The 24038-nt window shown below is 39.0% G+C and overlaps 1 protein-coding gene across 2 annotated transcripts in view; it reads left to right on the top strand.

Moving 5' to 3' along the window:
• Positions 1–22046, top strand: part of sh2b3 (SH2B adaptor protein 3) — a 55358-nt gene extending 33312 nt beyond the window's left edge. For both annotated transcript variants that reach the window (XM_044375279.1, XM_044375287.1), the window contains exons 3-8: positions 12633–12734; positions 13763–13851; positions 17092–17183; positions 17776–17990; positions 18388–18565; positions 19030–22046. In XM_044375279.1, coding sequence (XP_044231214.1) covers positions 12633–12734; positions 13763–13851; positions 17092–17183; positions 17776–17990; positions 18388–18565; positions 19030–19388 — 1035 coding nt within the window. In that variant the 3' untranslated portion in view covers positions 19389–22046. The remainder of the gene's footprint in view (positions 1–12632; positions 12735–13762; positions 13852–17091; positions 17184–17775; positions 17991–18387; positions 18566–19029) is intronic.
• The last annotated feature ends 1992 nt before the right edge of the window (positions 22047–24038 follow it).

Below are 24038 nucleotides of genomic sequence, written 5' to 3'. Positions count from 1 at the left end.
TCGGTCTCTTGTCAGATCTCCACCTTCATCCCTCGAATGAAACTGAGAGTTTGGTTAGATTAGAGAAGGTTTGATAGACTCAAACGTAAGGAAAGAAAAACGCTTTACTTTCTGAAGAAGAATACGTTTACTAGTCTTTTCCACATGTGCACAGTTACCGGACACACAACACACCCTTAACTGACCATCACACATACACAACACACCCATAACTGACACATGCAAAGCCTTAACACGTGGATGAGTTGCACACATGTGGAATCTCTTAACATACACAAACACAGACACACTTGCAAACAATTTTCCCCATCACTGCTGAGTGAACTTTGAGCAACATTTTTGAAACACTGCAAATAATTTTTAATTGGTTAAAGACAAGAAATAGTCGTCTTGATACTAAGGACTCTCTTGATGTTGATGTTTCATGCCGCCCTTCAACAACACGCACGGTTTACAAAGGAAGGAAAGCATCCGGCAGCTGTTGCTTGTATCACAACATCATTATTTATTCAAGAAATAGATTTTCCAAAATTGCATATGAGACATTTCTTGACGAAACTGAAATCTTTCACACAACCGTACTCATCCAAGTGAAATTTGAGATTCTCTTTCAGCCTTTGTGAGTCAGTTAAGTACTTGGAAACTCTGCTGCACACGTGCAAAATGTGCCCATGTGTATATACCATGCATGCATACATTCACGCTTTGCTCACCACTACACACAATCACACAATCTATTTTCTGTTTCTTAGTAAGCTGATCTTTCACAGTTGTTTTCTTTGATATTTCTGCTGCAATTTGATTGTCATCAGTAACTGTAAGTAGATTGTTTTGTAGCCCTTATCATAAGACGTCATCTTGGTTGAATTGATAATATAATAGAGAATAAAGATAATAATAAATTATCTCACAACGATATTGAAATAATCAAATAATTTGTGACATTGACTTTGAAATATCTTGTTAATCATCACAGGTGGACATAGAAACGAACACTTATTTGTTACATAGAAGCAGTAACGTTATATCTCACCCAGGGAACGTTTCCATATACTAAGATATAAAGGGTCTGTTCACCGAACTCACAAAACCTCGTCTGTCACTGCTGGTGGGGGGATGGGTGGAGGGGGTGGTGGTAAATGCAGCATTTACAAATGAAATTGAAAGGCAAAAAAGGAAGATATCTTTGCAGAAACAATGTGCCTGTTCAAGATCATCCACAGGCCTCGCTCTCAGTAGTTTTCTTTGGGACCACTTCTTTGCTAGAAAGCGGTCCCAATGAAAACAGTTTGCCTTTTCAGCAGAAAACAGTTCCAATAAAAACTGTTCAGCGAGGCCTGCGGATTATCTTGAGTAACTGATACATCGTTTCTGGAGAGATGTTACGTTCGACTTTGTCAAATGTCTTTTTTTTTTTTTTTTTTAAGGCTGTGAGTGCCACAAATGAAATAGCATTCCCCCAGGACGTATGAGTGAGTGGTGACAGAAGTCTCAGTGGTGAAAATCTCAAATTCTGGGCAAAAATATCCAAAATTATCTGCATGAGGAGATGCCACGAGGGTTAAATGTTTCATTGTGACTTTAGTGAGCCAATTCTATAAGCAGTGTTGGTTTACACACATAGATGATGCATATTATTAAGCATAACATACAATGTCTAAATGATCCATCAATGTATTCACTATTGAAAGAATAATTGTTTATATGATTGAAAACTCAAAATGTTACAGTGCAGCAGGTGTGCATTCATCTAAACTCAGAGAGGAGATTTTGTTTAATATTTGAATATATTTTTTAACAGCTAAAACGTTTGTCTGTGTTTAATAAGGCAGAAATTCAGCTAAATTAGGTTTTCACTTATTTACACTGTAAAAAGATCTACTGACACAACTCGGTTGTCATCACAAGAGGAAAAAACTGAATGTTTTTTTGTTTTTTTTTTCCACAAACTCAAAGATGTTACCACTTTCCCTTCTTCATTTTTGTGTTGTCAGACTCACTAATTGGTCTTGTGTGCAAAACCGCAGCTAATTCATTTAAAGGGAACTGTGAACTCAGTTCTGTGAATCTTGATTGTGCTGTATTAACTTCTGCATATTTGGCTTATATATCAGTATTTCTGAGAAGTATGCAAGGAGGCCAGTGCAATGAACTGACACATTTATTCATTACTGAATGCGACATCTGACAACTTCTGACAGGTTTCCTAGAACACGCTCATCTCTATCAGTGTTGGTAACCCCACACTAGCACTCAGTGTTTGTGTGTGTTTATGTGTGTGTGTTTATGTGTGTGTGTGTGTGTGTGTGTGTGTGTGTGTTTGTTTCCCACATCCTCCATGATGCCACAGATAGAGCTGATTGTGAATGTGATCTGTTCTAGTGATCTGTTGGCTGCTTATGTACACGTACCAGAAACCAGTGTGTACAGAGGTGGTTTTTTTCTCAGTGGAGGCATGTTGTAAAAGTATTTTCTGCGAGTGTCACTGGAGTGTGAAAGAGCGGATCTGAAAGAAGGAAAAAAAAAAAGGCCCTCACAAACAGTGAAATGCATGAGCTAAACTATATAGTAAATGACTTTACGATTACACTTCTAAGTGTGAATGATCTAATTCTTACATGGCAAATGGTGTGTGAGATCATTTTTGGCTCGAAATTTATAAAATAGTTGATTTCACGTTTGAGAGCTAGCGCAGCAAATTGAATAATTTTAAAATAAACGGACAGAGAGAATCATTAAATATACATTTGACTCACATCTGCTTTCTACATCAAATTCTGCTGTCAAAGTTGAAAGAGATCCTGCACACTAATCAATGCTTTAACCCAATGTTATAAGAGACAAACTGCAACGTTTTATGGAGTAATCCTTTGAAATCTCCATAAATGCATCCGTGTTAGTCTAGCAGAACATGCATGTGTGTAAGAGGTAAGTAAGCACAAATAATTTAGAAGCAAATGTTGCAGTAAATGCGACGGAAAACCTCACAGGTGGTAGAACATCTAAAGATCATCTGAAGAGAGTTGGCAGCCGAGAATCTATTTCTGTCCTCTCAACTATGGAGAAAGACCTCAGGAGAGTTTATCTGGGTGACACAAGCAACAGGTGGCGGAGTCTGGTTGAAGTGTAGGCTGGCGAAAAACAATGCCAGCTGCTTCACGTCACTGCAGTGTTCGCTGCAGCTGGAGCTATAGTATAAACACATTTAAAAAAAGGGAAACATGAGAAGAATTTGTCTACGGGAGACACGATCCAGGCAGAGATGTAAACTGTTCACATGAGCCAGAATATAAAAAATCATCCCGTAACACGGGCTGGTTAAAAGCTCAGTGATCAATTTAAAGATGAAGGCTGGCGATGTTCTATATAGGGCTGCAACATTCATTGTTTTGTCTATAAAATGTCAGGAAATGATGGAAATGCCTGTTTAAAATTACCCAGAGTCAAAGGTGACGTTTTCAAATTCCTTTTTTTTTTTTTTTTTTTTGTCCAACCAACAAAACCTGAAGATATTACGTTTACTAACATGTGTGACAAAGAAATGCATCAAATCACATTTTACAGGCTGAAACCAGCACATTTTAACTTTAATAGTTGCCAATTTTAGTAATTTGATTAATAAACTAATCATCGCAGCTCTAATTCAATATATTTATTATTGTCAACAAGTCTTATGAAAAGATTAAAACCAAGAATGTGTTGGTCCGTTTCCTAATATTTTCCAACTTTCCCAGCCTGTCTGTTGCTCTCAGCCCCAAAACCACTTGGTTCTACTGTGGATGTAAATTTTTAAAGTCAGGTCACACATATATGTTTCATTTATTTAAAAAGGCTAAAAAAAAATATCCTAAAACAACCGAGCACTGTAGTTTTTAACAAACAATACTCTCACAGGTGTAAATTGTGTATTCATTAGGGACTATTTTCACCTGCGGATGTGTTGTTTTAGTGAGTTTTTACAGTGTATAGGCTTTGTTGACAATAAGAAAGATGTAGAATATCACAAGCCTCATCCTCTAAATATGAAGGAAAAGAAACACATCAGTGATCCCAACCTGAAAGCAGAGGAAGCACAGACAGATGTGTCGATCACTGCGATTAAGGTCAAGGTCTCCTCCGCCTCACAAAGCCCTGACGGGAGGTGCTGTATGTCTTTTTAAAATGGCTGCACACACACACTTTTTTTCAAAATCTCTCTTGAGACCAGTTTGGTAACCCCCGCCGAGTCTTAAGGTCAGTCCATCTCACACACACAGACACATGCACGCAAAAGTCACACACACACACACGCACCCCTGGACAGCGTTGGCTATGGTGACCCTCGGAGGGATAGCGGAATGTTGAGTGTCAGTCAGTTGCTATGACGACGGCCTTGAGAAAGGGACCCTGGGAAGATCGTTTTGGACTCCAAACATCCTGTGTGTCACCCGTGTGTGTGTGGGTGTGTGCGCTTAAACTGTAGACGTGTTTGTGACTGTGTGGGTGAGAGGTTGCATGGTTGCATCTGTTGCTGTCTCCGTTTGTTTGTTTGTGGGCTACTTTCATCAACCGTTCGTGCTTGCCGGCATATGTGTGTGTGTGTGTGTGTGTGTGTGTGTATGTATAAACCTGTGTGAATGTGTTATAACTTGGTGAAGTCACCTTAACGAGCTCCAGGATTTGTCTGACTTCTCAACCTCGTGAAAGTCAATATAGGCCATATTGTCACGGTTATGTATCTGCGTCTCTCATTCACAATATCAGCCCTCAATCTGCGTGTCTGTGTGAAGTTGAAACGGCGTAGTGAAAGTTGACTCAATCTGAAAAGAGCAAGAAGTGAAAACTGAAAAGTCATTGTGGGTTCATAACATTATCGGGACAGATCGTCATCACTTAATATTTTAAATACCACTATCAGTTATTGGCTCCTTGATATTTTAGCTGCCAAGAAAAGAAGGAAACTTAATGGTGCAATAAGTTTACTGCTGTTCATCTGGCAGTTTTTCAAAATATTCTCAATACATAGTGTAAATATTAATGTTTTTATTTATTGATTAATCATTTAGTACATAAAAAAATACATCAAATATTGTGAATGTTCCTCAAAATTTTCCGAAGCGTAAGGACACATCATCAAATTGCTTGTTTTGTCCAACCAATATTTCAAAACTCAAAGCTGCTAAATATACAGTGATATAAAAAAAAGAGAGAGAAATGCAGAAAATCCTGACATTTAAGATGCTGTAATCAGTGAATGTTTGGCTTTTTTTTTTCTCCCCTTGATAACTTCTTCAATCCCGCCGTCAACTCATGCAGAGCAGCCAAATATTATTCTAAGGTCTGGTGGAGATCTCTGGAAGTTTCAGACTGAATTTGAAGAAATGTGTCTTTAAATTATGCAAAAATATAAAAATATCATCTAAAATATTTCCATTTGATGTAGTTGAGTCTTGTGTTTTAAATGTTTTCACTCAGTATAAACGTCACGGAGCTTCAATGAAAAGCTTGAATAAAGAATATATGCGATCATATGATGTGGAACATAAGAAATTTATCAGCCTTTAAAAGAGAAATTAATGGAAAACGGGCGCGGGAAGGGTTTAAAAGATGAATCCATTAATCAAATAATAATTTCAACAATAATCTAACATAGATCAAGTTGTGTCAGCAGTGGTTGGAAATAGATCATCATCAAACATTAACCTGTAGTTACTATTAATAGATAAAACCTGATTTTATTACCATGTGAACAAGCTAACAACAAGCTAAAGTCATGTAACCAAGCTGTGAAAAACAAACACAGTTACTCACTGGTTGTTGTTGTTGTTGTTTTTTAAACTAGACATACTAGATTTAGTTGGCAGCCGCTGCAGTGTGAAGCTTCAAGTGGCAAATCAATCTTAAAAATAGGTTTACACTCACAGCTTTGACACACACATCACATCAATAATCTACTTCTTATTTTTGATGCAACATCCTTGCTATTCCCCCCCCCCATGAAGGAGACAGTAAATGTAACACTATCCCAAATAAATTATTACTAACACAGTGAAGCTACATGTGTGCAGTAACCATTGTTTTGAGACACTTCTTTCATAGCTGCAGGATGAGGAACAGGAGCGTTGTGAGGGCATTTACCTGAGGTCTGCTGGCAAACAGTCGATTTGAGCTGTTGACACAAAGAGGATCAGTCATTTATTACGCTGAAGAAAACCTGAGGGTTTTACTGTAAATTTACAGACTCATTATGCTCACTCTCTATGGCTCTGTCTGGATCTGTTTGATTTATCCAATCCTCCAGCTCTCCTGCAGCGTGTGTTTGTGTTTAGAGGTGTCTGGTACCAGGTGATAGTTGTTAAGGACTTGTCACATTAGCTTTTGTGTTTTTGCAGACTCTATAGTAAACGATTAAGTCTCCTGTCTGGTTTCCCTTCCAAAAAGCTGTCACTTTACACACCTGCACGCATTCAGGAGACACAGCGAGACATGAAAACACTCGTACTGCTTGTCGACGTCTTGCCCACACTGCTTTGTTTTATTGTTTTGAGGGGAAAATCATAAAGGAGTTTTATGCAGATTGGGAAATAAAGGAAGAAAAGAGGGCAAAAGCCTGGTCAGTGGGTGAGTGTGTTTCTTTGTTTGTTTTTATATGTGTGTTCTCCAGGGAGTATTACAGATTACAGTTTGCAGAAATAGGAAATGTGCAATGTGAGCTTGAACTTGCTCCCCTGATGAAGTTGATTCACAGAAATCTGGCCTGTTGTGCTGTTGCTCAACCACTCAGACATCTGCTGCCTGTTTTTTTTTTTTTTTTTTTTTTTTTTTTTTTTTTCTTCTTCTTCTGTTTTCCCTCCACAGAGACATATGGTTCCTCAAAGATGCTCTTAGTCAGAAACTCATTCACATTCTCACAATAAATTCCTCTCAATGAGTCACACTCAGCTCGTATGCTCAGTGACACACACACACACACACACACACACACACACACACACACACACACACAGTACCAGATCTCATTAGCTGCTGCACCTGTGTGAGTTACCGTATGATGTTGATGCAGAACAATAACTGTTCTGTGTCAGCGTGTTGGCACGAAAGAGATGCATACATTCATACATTAACAATCATTAACTAGCAACAAAAAGCTGCACACTCTAATGGCAAGGTCGTCCATTTTTTTTTCTGACTTTTCTGTACAAATGTTCTGGCTAATGCTCTCCTCATCGTGCAGAAAAAGTCCAGTGCAAACAGATTGAAGGGAGGCAGTACACAGATGGACTAAGATATATTTTTAATTAATTCAATTATTTAATGTTATGCATCATAACACCGAGGCAAATTCCTTGTATGTGCAGACCTACCTGATTGAAAATCAGCATCACAAGGCAAAAGGAAAACAGTTACACTAGTAATAATACAATTAAATATTACATTAAAAAAATAATGTAATATTTAATTAAATAATAATATTCTTACCTCAAGGAGTCCGTTTAGTAGCTGTTCTGGAGCTTTTGATCATATCACATGATCTCCATCAGCAGATGGAGTTGTCACGGATTAGTAGATGTTCAAATCAGCATTTTTTTTTTGAACTTTTTAGGGACTTTTCGTCCATTTCGGCTTAAAAACCAGAGAAAATCTGCTATAGAAGGTCATGTGATATAATCAAAAGCTCCAGAACAGCTACTAAATTGACCTTGAGGTGAGAATGTTTAGTCAGCTGCTGTTTCCAAGGCCAGTAATGAACTCTGAACCACCTTTCTTTTTTCTTTTTTGAAATTCAAATTCATGACTCCATTACTACATTAACAAGACTTAAGTGTCTCATATGATAAGAACTTCTTTTTTTTGATACTCTGAATGTGCCTCTTTCCTGCACGTATGCATACTTTTTCCTGTTTGAGCAAATCGATTGTGCACTATCTCTTTATCTTTCAACAGTCATAAGAAAACCCGTCGGTTTAACCTGAAACTAAAGAAGCAGAAACAAATTTCGCTGAACATCCTGGATTAAAGTTCAGCTGTGGCAGCACTTTGGTACACAAGTTCACTATTTTTTTTTTTTTTTTTTTTTTTGTCGTTTTCTTATTCACTGACTCAGATTTCGCTAAATGAGTCATATCCCTCTCATCTCTGCGTCACCATGCTTTTAGGTGATGATATTAGACGCTGTGGTTAAAACAGAAAGCGTTAGGAGTGACGGCGTCCATTCACAACACTGGCGAGCTAAGGAAATCGGGCGGTCGGGGGGTTAATCTATTCTTTTGATGTGTGTGTGTTCCTGTCTGTTTTCATGTGTGCGTGCCTGTGTGTGTGTGTAGGATTAACATAGACATTCCTCAGGCTCACACACTGTCACATAGACTCAAACTCATCCGGTGCACAAAACCCTGGAATCCGTCGTCCCTGCTCTTTCTTCTGGTCTTCATCCCTCCCTCTCTCCCACCCAACGCCGTGTCTTTCGCTGTCTCGTCTGTTTCCTTTTGCTGCTCTTGCTCTCTCACGCTACTCACCCTTCTAGTTTTTTTTTTTTTTTTGTTCTGCTCTCTTGCATATGTCTGTCACATAGAATTTGATGTCGATCCAACCGGTAGCTTGTAAGCTATGTTTGTATTGGAGAAAGCTCACATAAAGTTTGGGGGAACTCCACCCAGAGCTAGATAATAATTTGATATTGACACGTATCTGAGGCTGCAAGTAACGATTATTTTCATCATCGATTTATCTGTCGATTTATTTCCTCGGTTTATCAATTCGTTGTTAGATCCATAAAATGTCAGAAGATAGTGAAAAATGTTTCCTAAAGTCTAAGGTGACGTCTTCAAATGTCTTATTTAGATATTATATGTATGAGAGATTCAGTTTATTGTCATATAAGACTAAAGAAACCAGAAAATATTCATATTTGAGAAGCTGGAATCGGAGAATTTGCACAAATTTTTCTTATAAAATGACTCAAAACCATTAATAGATTATTAAAATAAATGGTGATTAATTTAATAGGTGGCAACTACTCGATTAATTGACTAATCGCTGCAGCTCTATATGTATCATCTTTCCTTGTTATTATGTAATTGTGTCAAGTCAGAGTAGAGATATTGTGGTTCCTGGTTCTCAGATGATGCCGTCACAGTGTGAGATCTAAAATACTTTCGAACAAACTGAATCATTTCTGAAAGTTACAGGATTTTCTACCACATGATTTTTAATACTTTAGGAAATATTGTATCATATCTATATTAAGAATGACCACAATTAGAGCCGGAACAAATAGTCTCATAATAAGTTAACGAAATCATCAATCAATTGAAAATTCATCAGTAACAATTTTGGTAATAGATTCAATAAATGTCAAACGTTATCTGGTTTTAGCTTCTCAAATGGGAGGATTATTTCACTTTTTCCTAAAGTTTTATTTGGATCATTTTATTTTATTACTGGTAAATGAAATTAATCATTAGATAAGATACTTAAATGTCCCCGTGGGGAAGTTTGTTCTGGATTCTGTCCTGCAGTTCAACAGAAGATAAAATAAAACCATCAAACAACAGCCCATCGCTTCCACACACATACACAATAGTTTGCATGAACACATACACACCCACCCATCATGGCGACATATTGCACAATCCTCACGGCCAACATCTACATTACATGTTAGTATTGAGAAGCTTAACGGACATAGGCAGTAATTAATGTTTATAATGGTTTATTAGTTGCAGCCCTAATATTAATATATTTTTATTTTTACACAGTCGAGCGGTGTCAGGAACTCGGGGCAGGAGAAACATGGGAATAGCGTACAACAAAGGTTCCCAGTTGGATGCAAACCGAAGATATTGCGGTTTATGGTTGGTGCCTTAACATCTAGGGTCACCAGGGAAATCGGCAACATTATTAGTATCACTCACCCAGAACTGTTTCAAGATACACTATCTGTAGATGAATTGCTCTGATTACTGATAAATGTTAGATTTCACTGGAAAGCTACTGAATATAAAAAGCTGCAAATTTCACTGAATTTCACACCAATGGTGCCAAGACTGTGGAGCTGCAGGCCATTAGCGCTGCAATTAATAATTGTTCTTCATATTGATAAATACGTTGATTATTGTTGTTTGATAATTAAAGGGGCACTGTGGAGTTTTCTCGTAAACAAACAAAAGTTATCTTTACGCTCTGTAAAATGCATCGTGTTTATCCTTTAGGTCTAACAAAGATGCTGCATTTCCTTCCTCATAAAACATTTGCAAAGCCTATTTTTTAAGTATTTTAAATCCTGCATTGTTGACCTCCATGTTTACCAGCTGCTTCTTCTTTCCTGCCTTAACTTTCCTGCGTTTTGCTACCTTTCTTGGCACATTACAGCCACCGATAGACCATTTTAATAGTACGAAACCACTGGCAGGACTGTGAGTTGCATAACCTGCATCCTTGTGCATGACACAACCTACTCATTAAAACACTTCATAACGCTACTGGAGGTCAGAAACTCCACAGGTTGCCTTTTAAGTGATTCTTTTAATTGCTTGTTATGTCAAACCAACCGTCCAAAACCCAAAGAAGTTTTTGTTATTGTTGATTTCTGTTGATCAATATGTCAACTAATAGTTTCTGCAAGACCATTAAGTTGTCATGCTTTGGGTTTGATGACAGCCGTTCCCTCCCAGTCTGTCTGGTTGTAGTTTATACTTTTAAATCCTAAAAAAATAAAGCTGATGTTGACACAAGTGGAAGATGATTGATCATCATCATTGCCTGTCAGATGGCGGGAAACTTTCCATCCTCATAACACCTGAGTTTTTAAGTGTCATACACACCAACAAACGCATGCACACAGATGCAGCGCGCATACCAAACGTATGACGCTCACTAGTCTTTAATCTCTCAATAAGAATTGCTGACTCTCTTGTCCCCACGTGTTCCTGTCAGCTGTCACCCAGGCTTCAGTTCGGAGGTGACTTCTGACCCAACATGCCACGGGCCTGTACACATGGCTGACCGAGTCATCCATCCGTGTCTGTGTGTGTTTACGCCGGTGGCTACGTTAGCGCTCGTTTGTATCTGCGGGCTCGGAGGCTCTGCATCGTTGTATTAGTGACGTGTGATTAGTTTGAGTGAACGCATGTGTGTCTGTCCGGATGTGCCCACACTCATCTTCTCTGTCATTCGTCTGTCCAGCTGGGTTTCAGGTTTTACCTGCGTGGGTCAGGACACCCGAGGGGAAGGGTCAGCATATGCGTCCTTATTCTCGGAGTGTGTCTGTTTTATTAGTCAGGGTTTCAGAAATGATGGTTTTGCGAAGGGTCAACGTGCAGAAAAGGTCACAAGCCTGACTCAAAGTCACAGTATCAGGAGTTCATGTAGCGTGCCACAGTTCAAAGAGCCACCAGGAAGCCCCTCATATCTCATTTAACATTCTTCAAATACACAGTTTGTCCTGGCGGGGACGACCTTGGAGCTCTGCCATGAGAAGTCCCATCATGCTCCTCTTCCTGAATTTCACTGCACTTTTCTTTCACCAAGGGAGGCTTCGGTTTCAGCCACGCAGAGGATTCACACACACGCGCGTGTTCAAAGATAAAACATAAAGAGACTGTACTCACTCGCACACAATCACTCAGATAAACTCATAAAGGGGGTCGTCTGGTTCATAGAAAGAGGCCACATCCATGTTTATCTGTGTACAAACTGTCCTACGCTGGAATGTGACGTGTCGCTCATCTGGTCAGCTTTAAAAATAAAATAGTGGTGGCACCTTTGTTGTACAGCTCAATTAATTAGGTTTATAATCATCTTAATTAAGTCTATAAAACATCAGAAAACTGAAAAATGCTCAACACAATTCTCCTTCATCCCAAGGTGATGTTATCAGACGCCTGACAGTCTAAAAGAGATTCATTTAACTACAAAGTGAAGACAAGGATAAGCAGCAAATTATCTCATTGAAGAAGTTGAAACCATTAAATTTGTGATATTTTTGCTTGAAAACCGACTTAAACGATTAATTGATTATCAAAATAGTTGCTGATTAATTTCCTGTTGATCGATTAATTGACTAATTATTGCAGCTCTACTTTGTTGATAAGTTTCAATAAAGCTACAAAGACTTCAGAGTTCAGCTGCTGCATCACTTTGAGCTGGTTGATAAAGTAGAGATTTGTATGACATCGCTCCAGATTTTAAGACCAAATGAGGCTGTTTACCACAAATTACAAGCTGGTTCAAAAAAGGTTGGTTCATCGTAGCCCTAATGTTTATCAGGACATGCAGATAGTTTGGGTTTTATTTGTTCAGGGTTTGATATGATCTCCACTAAGACACCTGCTGCCACCTCAAACAACAGAGGTGAATGTTATTCGGTTTGTGTTTCTCAAAACATTAAAAACAATCACATTTGTAAAACCTAAAAGCTGTATGTTGTTCCAGTTCAGAGATACCACCGAGGTGTCCTTACTAACAAACTGAAGACATTTAATCATGACAGAGTATAATCATAATCAGGAAGGTTAACGCTCCCGTTGGACTCATTACAGGATAGTTTGAACATCTTTTCTTTGTTTCAGTTTCTTCTTTCTGTTTCTGTATCACATTTCATGAGTAATGTCTGATCTGTCTGACAGTCATTATGTCTTCATTGTGTTTTTCAGGCTTCCAGCCCAAAGCTGACGACTCACTGCTCAGATATCCAAGAAGTCCGTCGTTGCACCCGGCTGGAAATGCCCGACAACTTAAACACATTTGTTTTAAAGGTACATACAGAAATAATAATATTCCTTCCTCAGGGACTATTTGAACTGTTTCTGTCTGAGGAAAGAAGGAAAAGCAAGAGTTAAAAGTTGCAGACTCAGCCAGCTGAGTTGTTTACATCCACGATGTCAGATCCTCAACCCTCAATTCAACATGAAGAGGAAACAAGACAATCCTTGTGTCATATCATCTCATAACAAAACTCACTTAGATTTGTTGTTTAGACGTGAAGCGATGCTCCACCCAAAACTTAACATCACCCCCTGTAGGTTTGACAGGTGGCTGTAAAATCTCCGTAGCATTCTCTCTCCCAAAACAGTGACTTGAATCATGATGGTTTTAATGGTTTTCAAGTTTCCACCATGGAAAGAAGTATCAAAACATCCAACAGCAGCTTCAAATAATCATTGTTTCACCAAAACATGGCTAAATACACCGCTTCTGTTGCTCTACTGCCCTCTTTGAAGTTTTTGCCAGAGTCTATCTTTGTGTTTGAAGAAAATTGCGTCTCTGCTAAGCCTGGATGGAGAAGAACAGGATAACGATTTTGAAAACTTTTCAGCATTTTGATAAGTTCCTCAGCTGTGAAAACTTGTCACCGTTACAACTGCATTAGAGAAAATAAGCTGCATCCAAAAATTCTGGATACTGTTAGCGTCTCTCCTTTTGGAGGAAATGCCCTCTGGGATGCAGTAAAGATTAAATCTGACTACATTTCCTGAGGTTATTTGACCCTGAAATGTAATGCGTTGGCACTTAAAGTTACATGTTTTTTTTTTTTTTAGTCTTTTTTTCATCATTACAACACGCTGCAAAACTTAACTAGATAAAAGTTCAGTCACGCCTTAAATATGCTGTCAGTGTGCTGTATGAGTAATATATAGCAGGAGAAAAACTCTTAATTTTTATGCATCAGCAAATGTCTAAATTGGGTGTCCAGACTTCGGACATCAGCTCAGCGTCTACAGTAAATAATTTATAATTATATATTATAAATATTGTGTATTTGAATGCATATTTGTATCTGCAGGTTAATCGAGGTAGTCTGATATTTGAGACGGACAACGACCAGCAGGTCAGCTCCTGGACCACAGAGCTAAAAGAATGTATCAGCAACAGGTGAGAAGCTCTTAAACACAACACGAAGACACTTTATATGATCAGGAACTTCAATATTAGATCTCATTATTTTCTTTTTTCAAATTTGATTCAACTCTGAAAACGTTTGGTTTCTGTGAGTACATACCGAACTGGAGACCAAACCATTAACTTTTTCAACATCATATATTTTGAATCTGTCTGCCTCAAAATGGAGACTCGTAATCTGTAATTTGTCTCAACCTGACCAAGCCAGCTGGGTCCCACACACACACACACACACACACACACACACACACACACACACACACACACGCAAATAAATGATATATAATGTCAGCCTGCATCGTCCTCATCCAACTCTCTTAACGCAGGTTTTTTTATTGAGATTCTGAGTGGAAACATTTAGCACTTGGACTTTGGCAGTTTTTAGTGCTGGATGTTTACTTATGCTGAGTTATGTGTTTGCAAATACAAGTGAGAATAATTTGTAGAGCATGTGTATATGTGGAGAAACATGTGCGTGTGTGTGTGTGTGTGTCTATATACCCATCATTGTTTGCCTGTTCCTGAGTTTGCATCAGTTTGCTTTAGGGCTCAACACACTTAAGCAGATTTGAACCTGGATATAGTTGGAATATTTCTGGTAATAATAATACATCATGTCCATGAGTCAACTTAATATTTACACTAAAGCTTTGAGAGTTAACACATCTGGTGTGGAGAGTATTCTGTTGCATCTTGTGTGTTGAATGTAGTTTTTAAAAATGAGCAAATACCATAATTTGTATATAATTTTTCTCACTTACTTTTCTCAGTAACTGAAGCTGTGAAACAGAATAAACAAAATTGATCATGTTGGTAGATAAGAAATGAAGATTACACTTGACTGTATACTGATTTAGATGATAAGAAGTTAACAAAATTAAAGGCCCACTCGGATAGCAGACTGTTACCTAAGTACAGCGTGTAATTGTGTCCAAATGATTGTGTGCAAAGGAAGAAAAGTTTCAGAAAAATTAAGATTTGAGAAATCACAAAAAAGGACAACAAGCAGAGTAGTACTTTTCAATAGTTATAGTTATAATAATTGAATAGTTTTTATCTCTATCAGTTATTAGACTACCAAAAAAAAAGCTTTTATAAGTTTGATCTTACTCATGATTCTGGATGTGGATGTGTGTGGGGTTTTGGGCTGTGAAAGGAAGTGTGGGGGAGGACTCGGAGACCTTTCTCATTTCTGCAGATGTCTGGAATGTGTATACACGCACACACGCACACACACACACACACGCACACACACACATCCAGTAAAGTAAGGTCAGAGTTCACTCTTGAATTCGGTGTTTATTCAGATACCTCACCAAGCCATATCATTTATTTCTCTTCTCCTCACTTTTATCAAAACATTTCAAATTGTGTGCAGGTATTCATTAAACTGCACTGTTTTCAGTCTGTGTGTGTGTGTGTGTGTGCACGTGTTTCTTCTTGGCTGATGTGAATATTTCTAAGAAATCTGTGCTTCAATACTCTCACTTTCTTTTTTCAGAAATAACACATTTTTACTGAGTTTGGGAGGACTGTTCGCTGTCACCATATCCATATTTTCGTCTCTATCAACTCCAGAGGGAAATATTTGGCTCTTTGGCTGCTAAATGCTCCACTATGTTCAACAGCTAGTCACTAATTGTGTCTGTTTGCATTTTGGTGCTGAGCAGATAGTGTATAGTTCGTTTTTAGAGCTTTTTCTCTGAAAACAGCTGCTTTAATGTGGACGAAAACAACACTATGGGAGCGCTGAGAGTGAAGCAAAACAGTAAATTTGCAGCCAGACAGCTAAACAATGAGCTGAACCTCACTATAAAACTCCATAAAGCAGAACGGAGCCGGAGAGTTGGGTGATAATTCTCTGTAGCTTCATCACTGCGAGCCTCTGACATTACACACGCTCTTTAGATACGTTGTTATTACAAAAAATATAAATTATAGCCACTTTATAGATAAGGCGGACATTATTCTATGTTTTTGTCATTGTCAACACATCCCATAAAAGGACTAAAAGTCTGTCTTTCAGTACTCTCAGTCTCCCCTACCCTGTCTGTGCCACTTGTTCCTAGTGAAGACACAAAATCTCCAAAACAGGTCACAAATATCTATTTTCATATGTAGAAAATGCTTAAGTAGGTTTTAGCAAAAAATGACCTAAACAGGAGTAAATACTGCTTTTGTTGGGGACTATTTTCAGCTGCATGTCAGGCTTCAGCTACATAGACAATACTTGTCAGTAGAATCTATGAAGTGTTGGTTTTGATCTTTTTATGGGATTTGTTGACATTAATGAGAATATAGAATATCAACAGCTGTATCCTTTAACTAATCTAATCCTGCAGGCATTGAAGACAGGCCAAAATGTCCATATGTCCTCATTTATAGCAAATAAACCCCACAATGATTCTCACAAAGATTGAAGTGCAAGAACACACACAGCGTGAGGAGAAAGGAGACTTGTCTTCCTGTTATGCAGAGTGCTGCAAACTCAAGTCAGCATTTTAGCAGGATTTGCTCTGGCTTCCCTCTTTAACCTTTCCTGTTCTCATCTCTGTATGTACACACTCATACTGCGTGCGTGCGTGTGTGTGTATGTGTACGTGTGTATGTGTGCGCAATGAAACAGAAGAACAGTAAGTCTTAGTTCAGATCTGAACTGGTGAACTGGACTCACTTCCTGTCTGAGCTCGGTGTCTTTGTGTTCCTTCAGCCTGCTGTTTCCTCCATTTTCGCTAGACTCACCCCACCGACACATGCACACACACATACACACTCACGCACACACACACATACACACACACGCACACACACACCTCTCTTTCTCTCTCTAACCATCTCTGTTGCTCTTCTGCACTTGATAAAAGTGTTGCATGTAGTGTGTTAACACCAATAAATCATCAACACATTTATTTTTGTAATTACAGTTGCTTAAACAAGACATTTGTAGCATCTACACTTAATTTCACACCAACTCAAATAGTTTTTCCACCTTGAAACAGAAAGATGATGCTGATTTTCCAGCACAGGCAGAGATGAAGCTTTCATATAAAGAAAGATGGTGACACAAATGGGACAAATTACTTTTTTATTAGATTAAATAATCATGAAATTTTCGTCCTCAGGGCTTCACACTGAGAATAACATTGATGTGCAGTGGATGATACAGTGTGTGTGAGTGTAATAATGTAATCTGAATGTTTTCTTGTCCTTCAGGTCAGGCAGTGTGGATCTGGAGCCCCTTCCCTCCCCAGCAGACAGCTCTGTTCCAGCCAATCACAGAGGGAGTTCAGAGTCAGGAAGTCACAGTGAGTGCTGGGATGGGGGGGCTGGAGGGTGTGGGGGGGGGGTGGTTGCTTCTGTGTAAATTACTTATCAGACACATCCTCTATCAATCAGGGTGTAGTTGTGTCTGTGTGTGTGTGTATATATATATTTCAAAAATTCTCCCTCAAAACTTCAACTTTACATTTTTGCGGCAAAATGTGACACTTTGATGTCCAGAGATAATGTAGGAGTGAAGTCTACTGTGTCTGGAGACGTGTGCCCCTGCTGGTCAGGGACAGAGACTGTCTCTCTGCTTTAAATAAATACAAAATCCTAGTTTTTATAAAGGAATTTTAATATTAATTCTGTTAAAAGAGAGTTAAGATTTATGACTAATTGTATCTCATATTGGTAGTTTTTACCATCAGTCCTTTAATATCTCACTTAACAAGTTAATTACTAATATTTGGGATTATGGCTTCACTTTGACGTCACTTTGGACTCCAGGATGTTATAACGGGCATTTTTCACAGTTTTCTTATTTTTCTTTTATACACCAAATGATTCATAGAGGAAAATAACTGGCAGATGAATCAATAATGACACACTTTGTTTCTCTGTTCATCCCTCCAGTCCCCCTCACATTTGCCCAGCCAGAGCAGGTTGTCCAGAAGACCGATCACTTCCTGTTCTCCTACCCCTGGTTCCACGGGCCCATCTCCCGCGTCAAGGCAGCCTACCTGGTCCAGAGCTCTGGACCAGAAGGACACGGAGTGTTTCTGGTTCGACAGAGTGAGACACGCAGGGGAGACTACGTCCTCACGTTTAACTACCAAGGAAAAGCAAAGGTACGGTCTCACAACGTCTATTTTCTGTTTAACTTAGTCTGCATTCACACTGGCCGTTCAGTCCACATCTGGAAGTGGTTCACCTAAAAATTGGGTAACACTGTATGAATGAACGCTTTTTTCGAACCCACATTGTTCTCCTTTTTCTCTGTTCACGTCAAAACGGGTGACAACATCATTTCCTGGCGGTAGTGGTAAACTCTTTGATAAGTAAGCATTATGCAAACATACTGCTGATGTGAACCATCTTAAACAGACCACTGAAGACAGACCACTGGATGTAAGGAGAAGGAGGAAGTGGCATTTTTCAGCCCTAGTTCGGTCTCCAGAAGTATAAAAACCATCTTTTCGTGATGTTTCTCTGTTCTCACGCTTCTGTCTCTTTGTCTTTCTGCAGCACCTGCGCCTCTCTCTGACAGAATGGGGTCAGTGCAGGGTGCAGCACCTGCGCTTCCCCTCCGTCATGGACATGCTCAGTCACTTCCGCCTCTTCCCCATCCCTCTGGAGTGCGGAGCCGCCGGTGCCGTCACGCTGTCCAGCTTCGTAGTGGCAGGCTCCAGCCCTCCGTCACAAGGTGAGACTCTCTCGTTCATATCTCTTTGTCAAACCATGGCCATCATTTCTGTCAGTTATGTCAACACTGCACATAACCAAAGTAATCACGTTAGCTACAACAAAGTCCAAGAGGCAGGAAACGCAAGCAGACAATACTTAATCCTAACCAGTGGTTCCCAACCTAGCAGTCAGGGACCCTCTGCAGGGTCACAGGATCAATCTGAAGGGTCACAAAATTATATAAAATTATATTAGTTTTTTTCTGATCTTTCTCAAGAGTTCAAAGTTATCAAAATGAATCAGTTTAAAAGGGTTTTGAGGGAAAATCACTCTTCGATGGAACTGTTCACATGCAGCCTGTGACGAGAGGTTGCAAGTAGAAAAAAGGTTGAGAACCACTGATCTAAAACACTTCATTTGGAAGTAAGTAATTTGTTTACAAAGTATGTGTAAGAAGTTCTCATTTCCTCTTTTCTTTCTCAGGTCAGCTCTCCAGCGCTCTCCTGGTCCCCTTCTCTCTGCATCGCTGGAACTCGGAGCCCAGCTTGGCTCACTGCAGCCTGGCTCGCAGCTCCAGTCAGCCCCACTCCTCCTCCTCCAACAGCAGCAGCACCACCAGCTCCGTTTCTCAGCAGGGGAACCACCCGACTCCTCGCGGCAACCCCATCCCTCCTCCATCAGCCCCGGCTCCTTTGCGTCGGAGCGAGTCGGTGGGCAGGGGGCCCCTGCTTCGCCACCCTCACACCCACACTCCCATCATCCCTCAGCGGGACTCGGACTATGAGCTGGAGCCTGACCGCAGCCGCAAGCGGGCGATAGACAACCAGTACATGATGCTCTGACCCCGCTGAGTCACCAGCCTCCATCACCTCCGACAGACAGCCGTCTCCTGTGAAGCCACCAACATGCTCTCACACACACACACACACACACGCACGCACGCACACGCACACACACACACACACACACACATACGATCACGACCCCCCCCCCCCCACCCAGCTTCATGTGGGTGTATGAGACTCTCAGAGAGCGCATGATGTTAACATGATTATAGCAGACTCATGAACTTGAGCGTGCAAGTCTTTGTCTGATGAATGCGTGGCAGTGTGTATATCACACTCACACACACACACACATACACACACACACACACACACTCACTAGGTCTGTGCTGGGTGTGTGTTTACCAGCATCAGATCCTCACAACCTCCACCCCGAGTGTCCACAGTGAATGTATTTTTGGGAGTTTTATAACAGTGTTGACTATGATGATTATTCTTGTTTTTATTGATGTTGAGGTTGTGTGTGAGAGAGAAAGAGAGAGAGAAAGAGAGAGAGAGAGAGAGAGGGAGGGAGGGAGAGCCACGTGTGTAGCTGTCCTCAAGCCCGGGCAAAAAAAAAAAAAAAAAAAAAAAAAACATTTAAAAAGTTTTAATCCAGGTGAAATTATAGAGCTGCGCTTGATTTAACTTCTTTGGCACTTAACGTGAACCGACGACGGGAAAGCACCGCCTGCAAAATGAGTTAAATCAAGCGCTCCTTTTTAAAATATTCAAGACATTTTACTCTTCACACAAAGTTCCCCGTGTGGAGCAAACTCACCTTTTTAAACAAACACACAAACAAAAAGCACTCTATTTTAGAGTGTTGATACACTCTATTAGATATTCCTCCTCTTGCACATTATCTTACATGTAAGTGCACAATGCTTTCAGTGCACTTTGGAAACAATGTGTATTTTTTCTATACACAGATTCTTTTGTAGAAAATTTTTTTTTTTTAAAAATAAAAGTAAAAAGAGGTAAACTTGGTTAAAGTCAGTCGGGAAGCCTCTAGAAACTGATCGGCTTCCGCGACTCCTCGTCCAAACCATCGCTCAAGCAATTCCAGAGAATCACGGGAAACGATCGCAGATCAACATTCATCAGCACTGTTTGTACGCAAAGCCGCGGGAACTCGTCGCTGTTTGTGTGTGTGTGTGTCGGATGTGTCCATGAGATGAAAAAGTGTCGTCCATCAGCATATGATCGTGCTGACCTCAGTCTAGTACAATATTCACCTTCCAGTCAGTTCGGTGAATTTGTATCTTTAATACTCACAGGTTTTCCAAAAATCAAAGTGTTTTTGTTCTGTTGTAAATCAGTGGAACCAAGTTTACTCTGCGCTTATATATTCTGAAGAAACCTTTCTCGAGGTAGTGTAGTATATATGTTTATATATTTCAAGCACCAAAGGCAGTATGTGCACAAAATGAACTTTTGGGTGAGCGCAAAGTGTCACAGAATTAATTTCTGTTTTAAAATGAGAAGAAAATAGAATGATGTAATATATTTATTACCAGCCTGCAACCCTGAACAGTGGTTTAGAAATGAATTGATATTATCTTTTCTGATATTTAACAGTGTTTTGAGTCATAAAATAGATTTTCTGCCACAAAATTCAGTCAAAAGTGTTGTTAATTTGATCTGTCAGGAGCTTTTTTTTTTTTTTTTTGTTCGGGATTCCAGTTTCTGGTACCAGGAATGCAGAAAATGTATTCTGTGGCACCAAACGCCGGCCAAGTGTCATTAAGTTAATTTCATCCCAAGCGTAACAAATTAATGACGACATCAATTATAATTCCATTTTATTGAGGATGGTGGCATGAAAAGAATTTCTGTGTCACCAAAGTAACGCTCGGCACCCCGGGGTGCATTTTATACACATAAAAGCCGGGAAAAAAAAGAAAAAAAAAACAGGCGCCCAGTAACAGACATGAACTTGAAAAGCTTCACTCCAAAGAACGTAAGAGGGGGGAAAAACTCCACGTACAGAGCAGCGAGAAGCAGGAAGTAAATCTTCAGGTGTTTGACACGACTGGTGTTGTCCTTTTTAGATTCTTTTAACATTTTAAACCTGAGGGTCAGATTTGATTTTAAAATGTTTGTTGTGGATTGATAATCGAGCATTAAACTCTTAAAAGGGCTCTTAGAAGTAGACGGCGACGTGATGCGACTCCTGACAGACGGAGAGACGTTTTCTGAAAACACATCAAATAAAAACATTTTATTTTCTCACAACTGTGGCTAAACGTTGCATCTGGGAGTGGCGTCGTATCTCTGACTCTACTTATTTACACCCACAGCATTAATTATTCTTCATCTTAGTATTTTTTTTTTGTGCAACTTCACCACAACAACAAGAAAAACAACAAGGAGGGACAGTGATAATAAATTTTTACACTATTTTTAATAAATAATAGATTTCCACATTTTAAAACCAGAGTTTTTGAGTTACACATCAATGATCACTTATTTCCTCGGTGCAATTCGTCCTCCGGCCCTTTAACTGGATCACCAATCAATAATTTGAGGTGCCTTCGAAAGATTGTTTCACACACGTCATCGTACCACCATCGATTTAAAAGCTGCACTGACTAAAACAGATCTACATCACTCTACTCAGGTGTCAATTTTGTCATTTTTGTTGGAGGTTTTTTTTTTTTTTTTTTTAATTTTAGAAGTAATACACCAAACAAACAAGCCTTTACCAAAGCAAGCGTGTCCTTCCACGTCTATTCTGGTGTCCAGTTTGTTTGTGATGTTTAGTCTCATCCACCACCAGGTCTGAGTTTCCTCCAAAACGTCTAAAAGAGCTAAAATACAACCAAAATGGATCCAAACATAACGGCATTTCTGTCTTGGGCCAGAAATGAAAAGGATCAGCCTGTGGACACACCAGATTTGCTTCTGTGTTTTTTTTTTCTGTCTTGTTCCTCTCCTCTTGCCTTAGAAACCTTAAAAAAGCTTTTGTTATTTTTGTTTTTTTCTTTTTGGAAAACCGATGAAGATTATCACATAAACAGTGACCAGTTGTACACATTAAAAACAGTAGTAATGTAATTGTTCCCAAAGATGAAACATCAAATTGTCTTTCTTTTCTATTTTTTTTTCTTCTTGCAATAACTGCAGCTTCACTCACAGCTGGATATCTTTGGGAAATAGTGTGCTAGACTTTGTCTGTGTATCTTCTAACCTCGCTTTAACACTAACTTAGCAGTTAATTAAGATTTACCTTCGATAAACCTACACCTGACGTAGGTTTAGACCTGATTCTTGTCTGTCTCTCTGCCCTCTTCTCATCGTAGTTTCCTGTTTTGTTTTTTTTTTTTATTTTGTTTTGTTTTTATAAGAGAAACTTATAAATGCAACTCACGAACATGATCAAGTCAGCCGTGATTACTCCTCTCGTTAAGCAATAAGTCAGCTTTGTACACCAAAGGAACATTTTTTTTTTTTTTTTTTACAATGGTTGTGTCATTCTCTATAATGTATCATCATGATCAAGACTGACATCTTCGAAGTGTTTTTTTTTTAATAAGGGGAACAAAAACAAAGAAGTTTTGGCAAAAGTACGGTTGGTCTTCCTGCCTTTTTTTTTTTTATGTGCCTGAGTCTAAACAAATCCCAGCCCTCATCATTCTTCTGTTTTATTTCTGCTAAAAGAAAAGCAACGGTAACAATAACTATTTTGACTATCAGTCCCCTCTCTTTGCTGAATATAATTTAATTTTTTTTATTTTATTTTATTTTGAAGGGAGAATGACTGTGCCTTTGCCAGAAAGCTGCTGTTGCTTTTCCCCTTTTTTTTTTTTTTTCTCCGAAAGCTCAGGGTGTGATGTGGTGCAGAACTTGTCGTGCAATATCTGAGAGATGCCCCGTGCTTCACACCTTTTTTTTTTTTTTTTTTTTTTTTTTTTTTTTTTAAATGTATGTGGGGAGCGATCAGAGGCTTCTAAATGGATGAAATAAGCATGCGAATGTAATGTTTGCACCTGCTTGTAGACAGAAGAGAAAGTATTTGATGAATGCCAAATTTCCCTTGGAAAAAAAAAAATGCTTTTTTTTTTTTTTTTTTCTTTAAAAACCAGGGCTACCACATTGTCGTACTGCTTTATGGCTTCGTATTTGTTCCGTGTCTGTGCAGGAGTCGAGTTAATGCTAGAAAAGATCCCCCTTCGTACCTCAGGTGTCTTTTTAATCCTCAACATCTGCTCCAGCCACACCTTTAGTCTCCCTGTGTTTGTTTGTTTCGTTCTTTTTTTTTTTTTTAAATGTCCAGTTGATGAATGTAATGTGTTCTCAATACTGTTCATTCTGTTTAACTTAGCACTGTAAACATTCCAGTTCAATCCAACATCCCCTCAACAGCCAACAACAAAAAAAAAAAAAACCACAACAGAGCTTTTAAATCTGTCATCGTGTTTGCATCCCTTTCAGTTGTAAGCATTCTAAATTATATTAAATATATATCAACTGTATATTTGACTTTTTGTAAAATAAACCTAACCAAAAAAAAAAAATCATCACATGATCAGTTTTGTGATTTGTGTGCACTTTCTGGAGTCTGTGTTGTCTTGTTCCTTTACTTCAGGCTGTAGATAATTTTTTCAGGTGTTGGGATGAAGCTGAGAGAAGTTAATAGACTTTTCTTACATGGAGGAAGACGCC

Source organism: Thunnus albacares, chromosome 2 (genome assembly GCF_914725855.1).
Source record: "Thunnus albacares chromosome 2, fThuAlb1.1, whole genome shotgun sequence".
NCBI classification, from domain to species: domain Eukaryota; kingdom Metazoa; phylum Chordata; class Actinopteri; order Scombriformes; family Scombridae; genus Thunnus; species Thunnus albacares.
The sequence above is the reverse complement of the archived record's forward strand: the minus strand, read 5'-3'. Positions and strand labels throughout refer to the sequence as shown.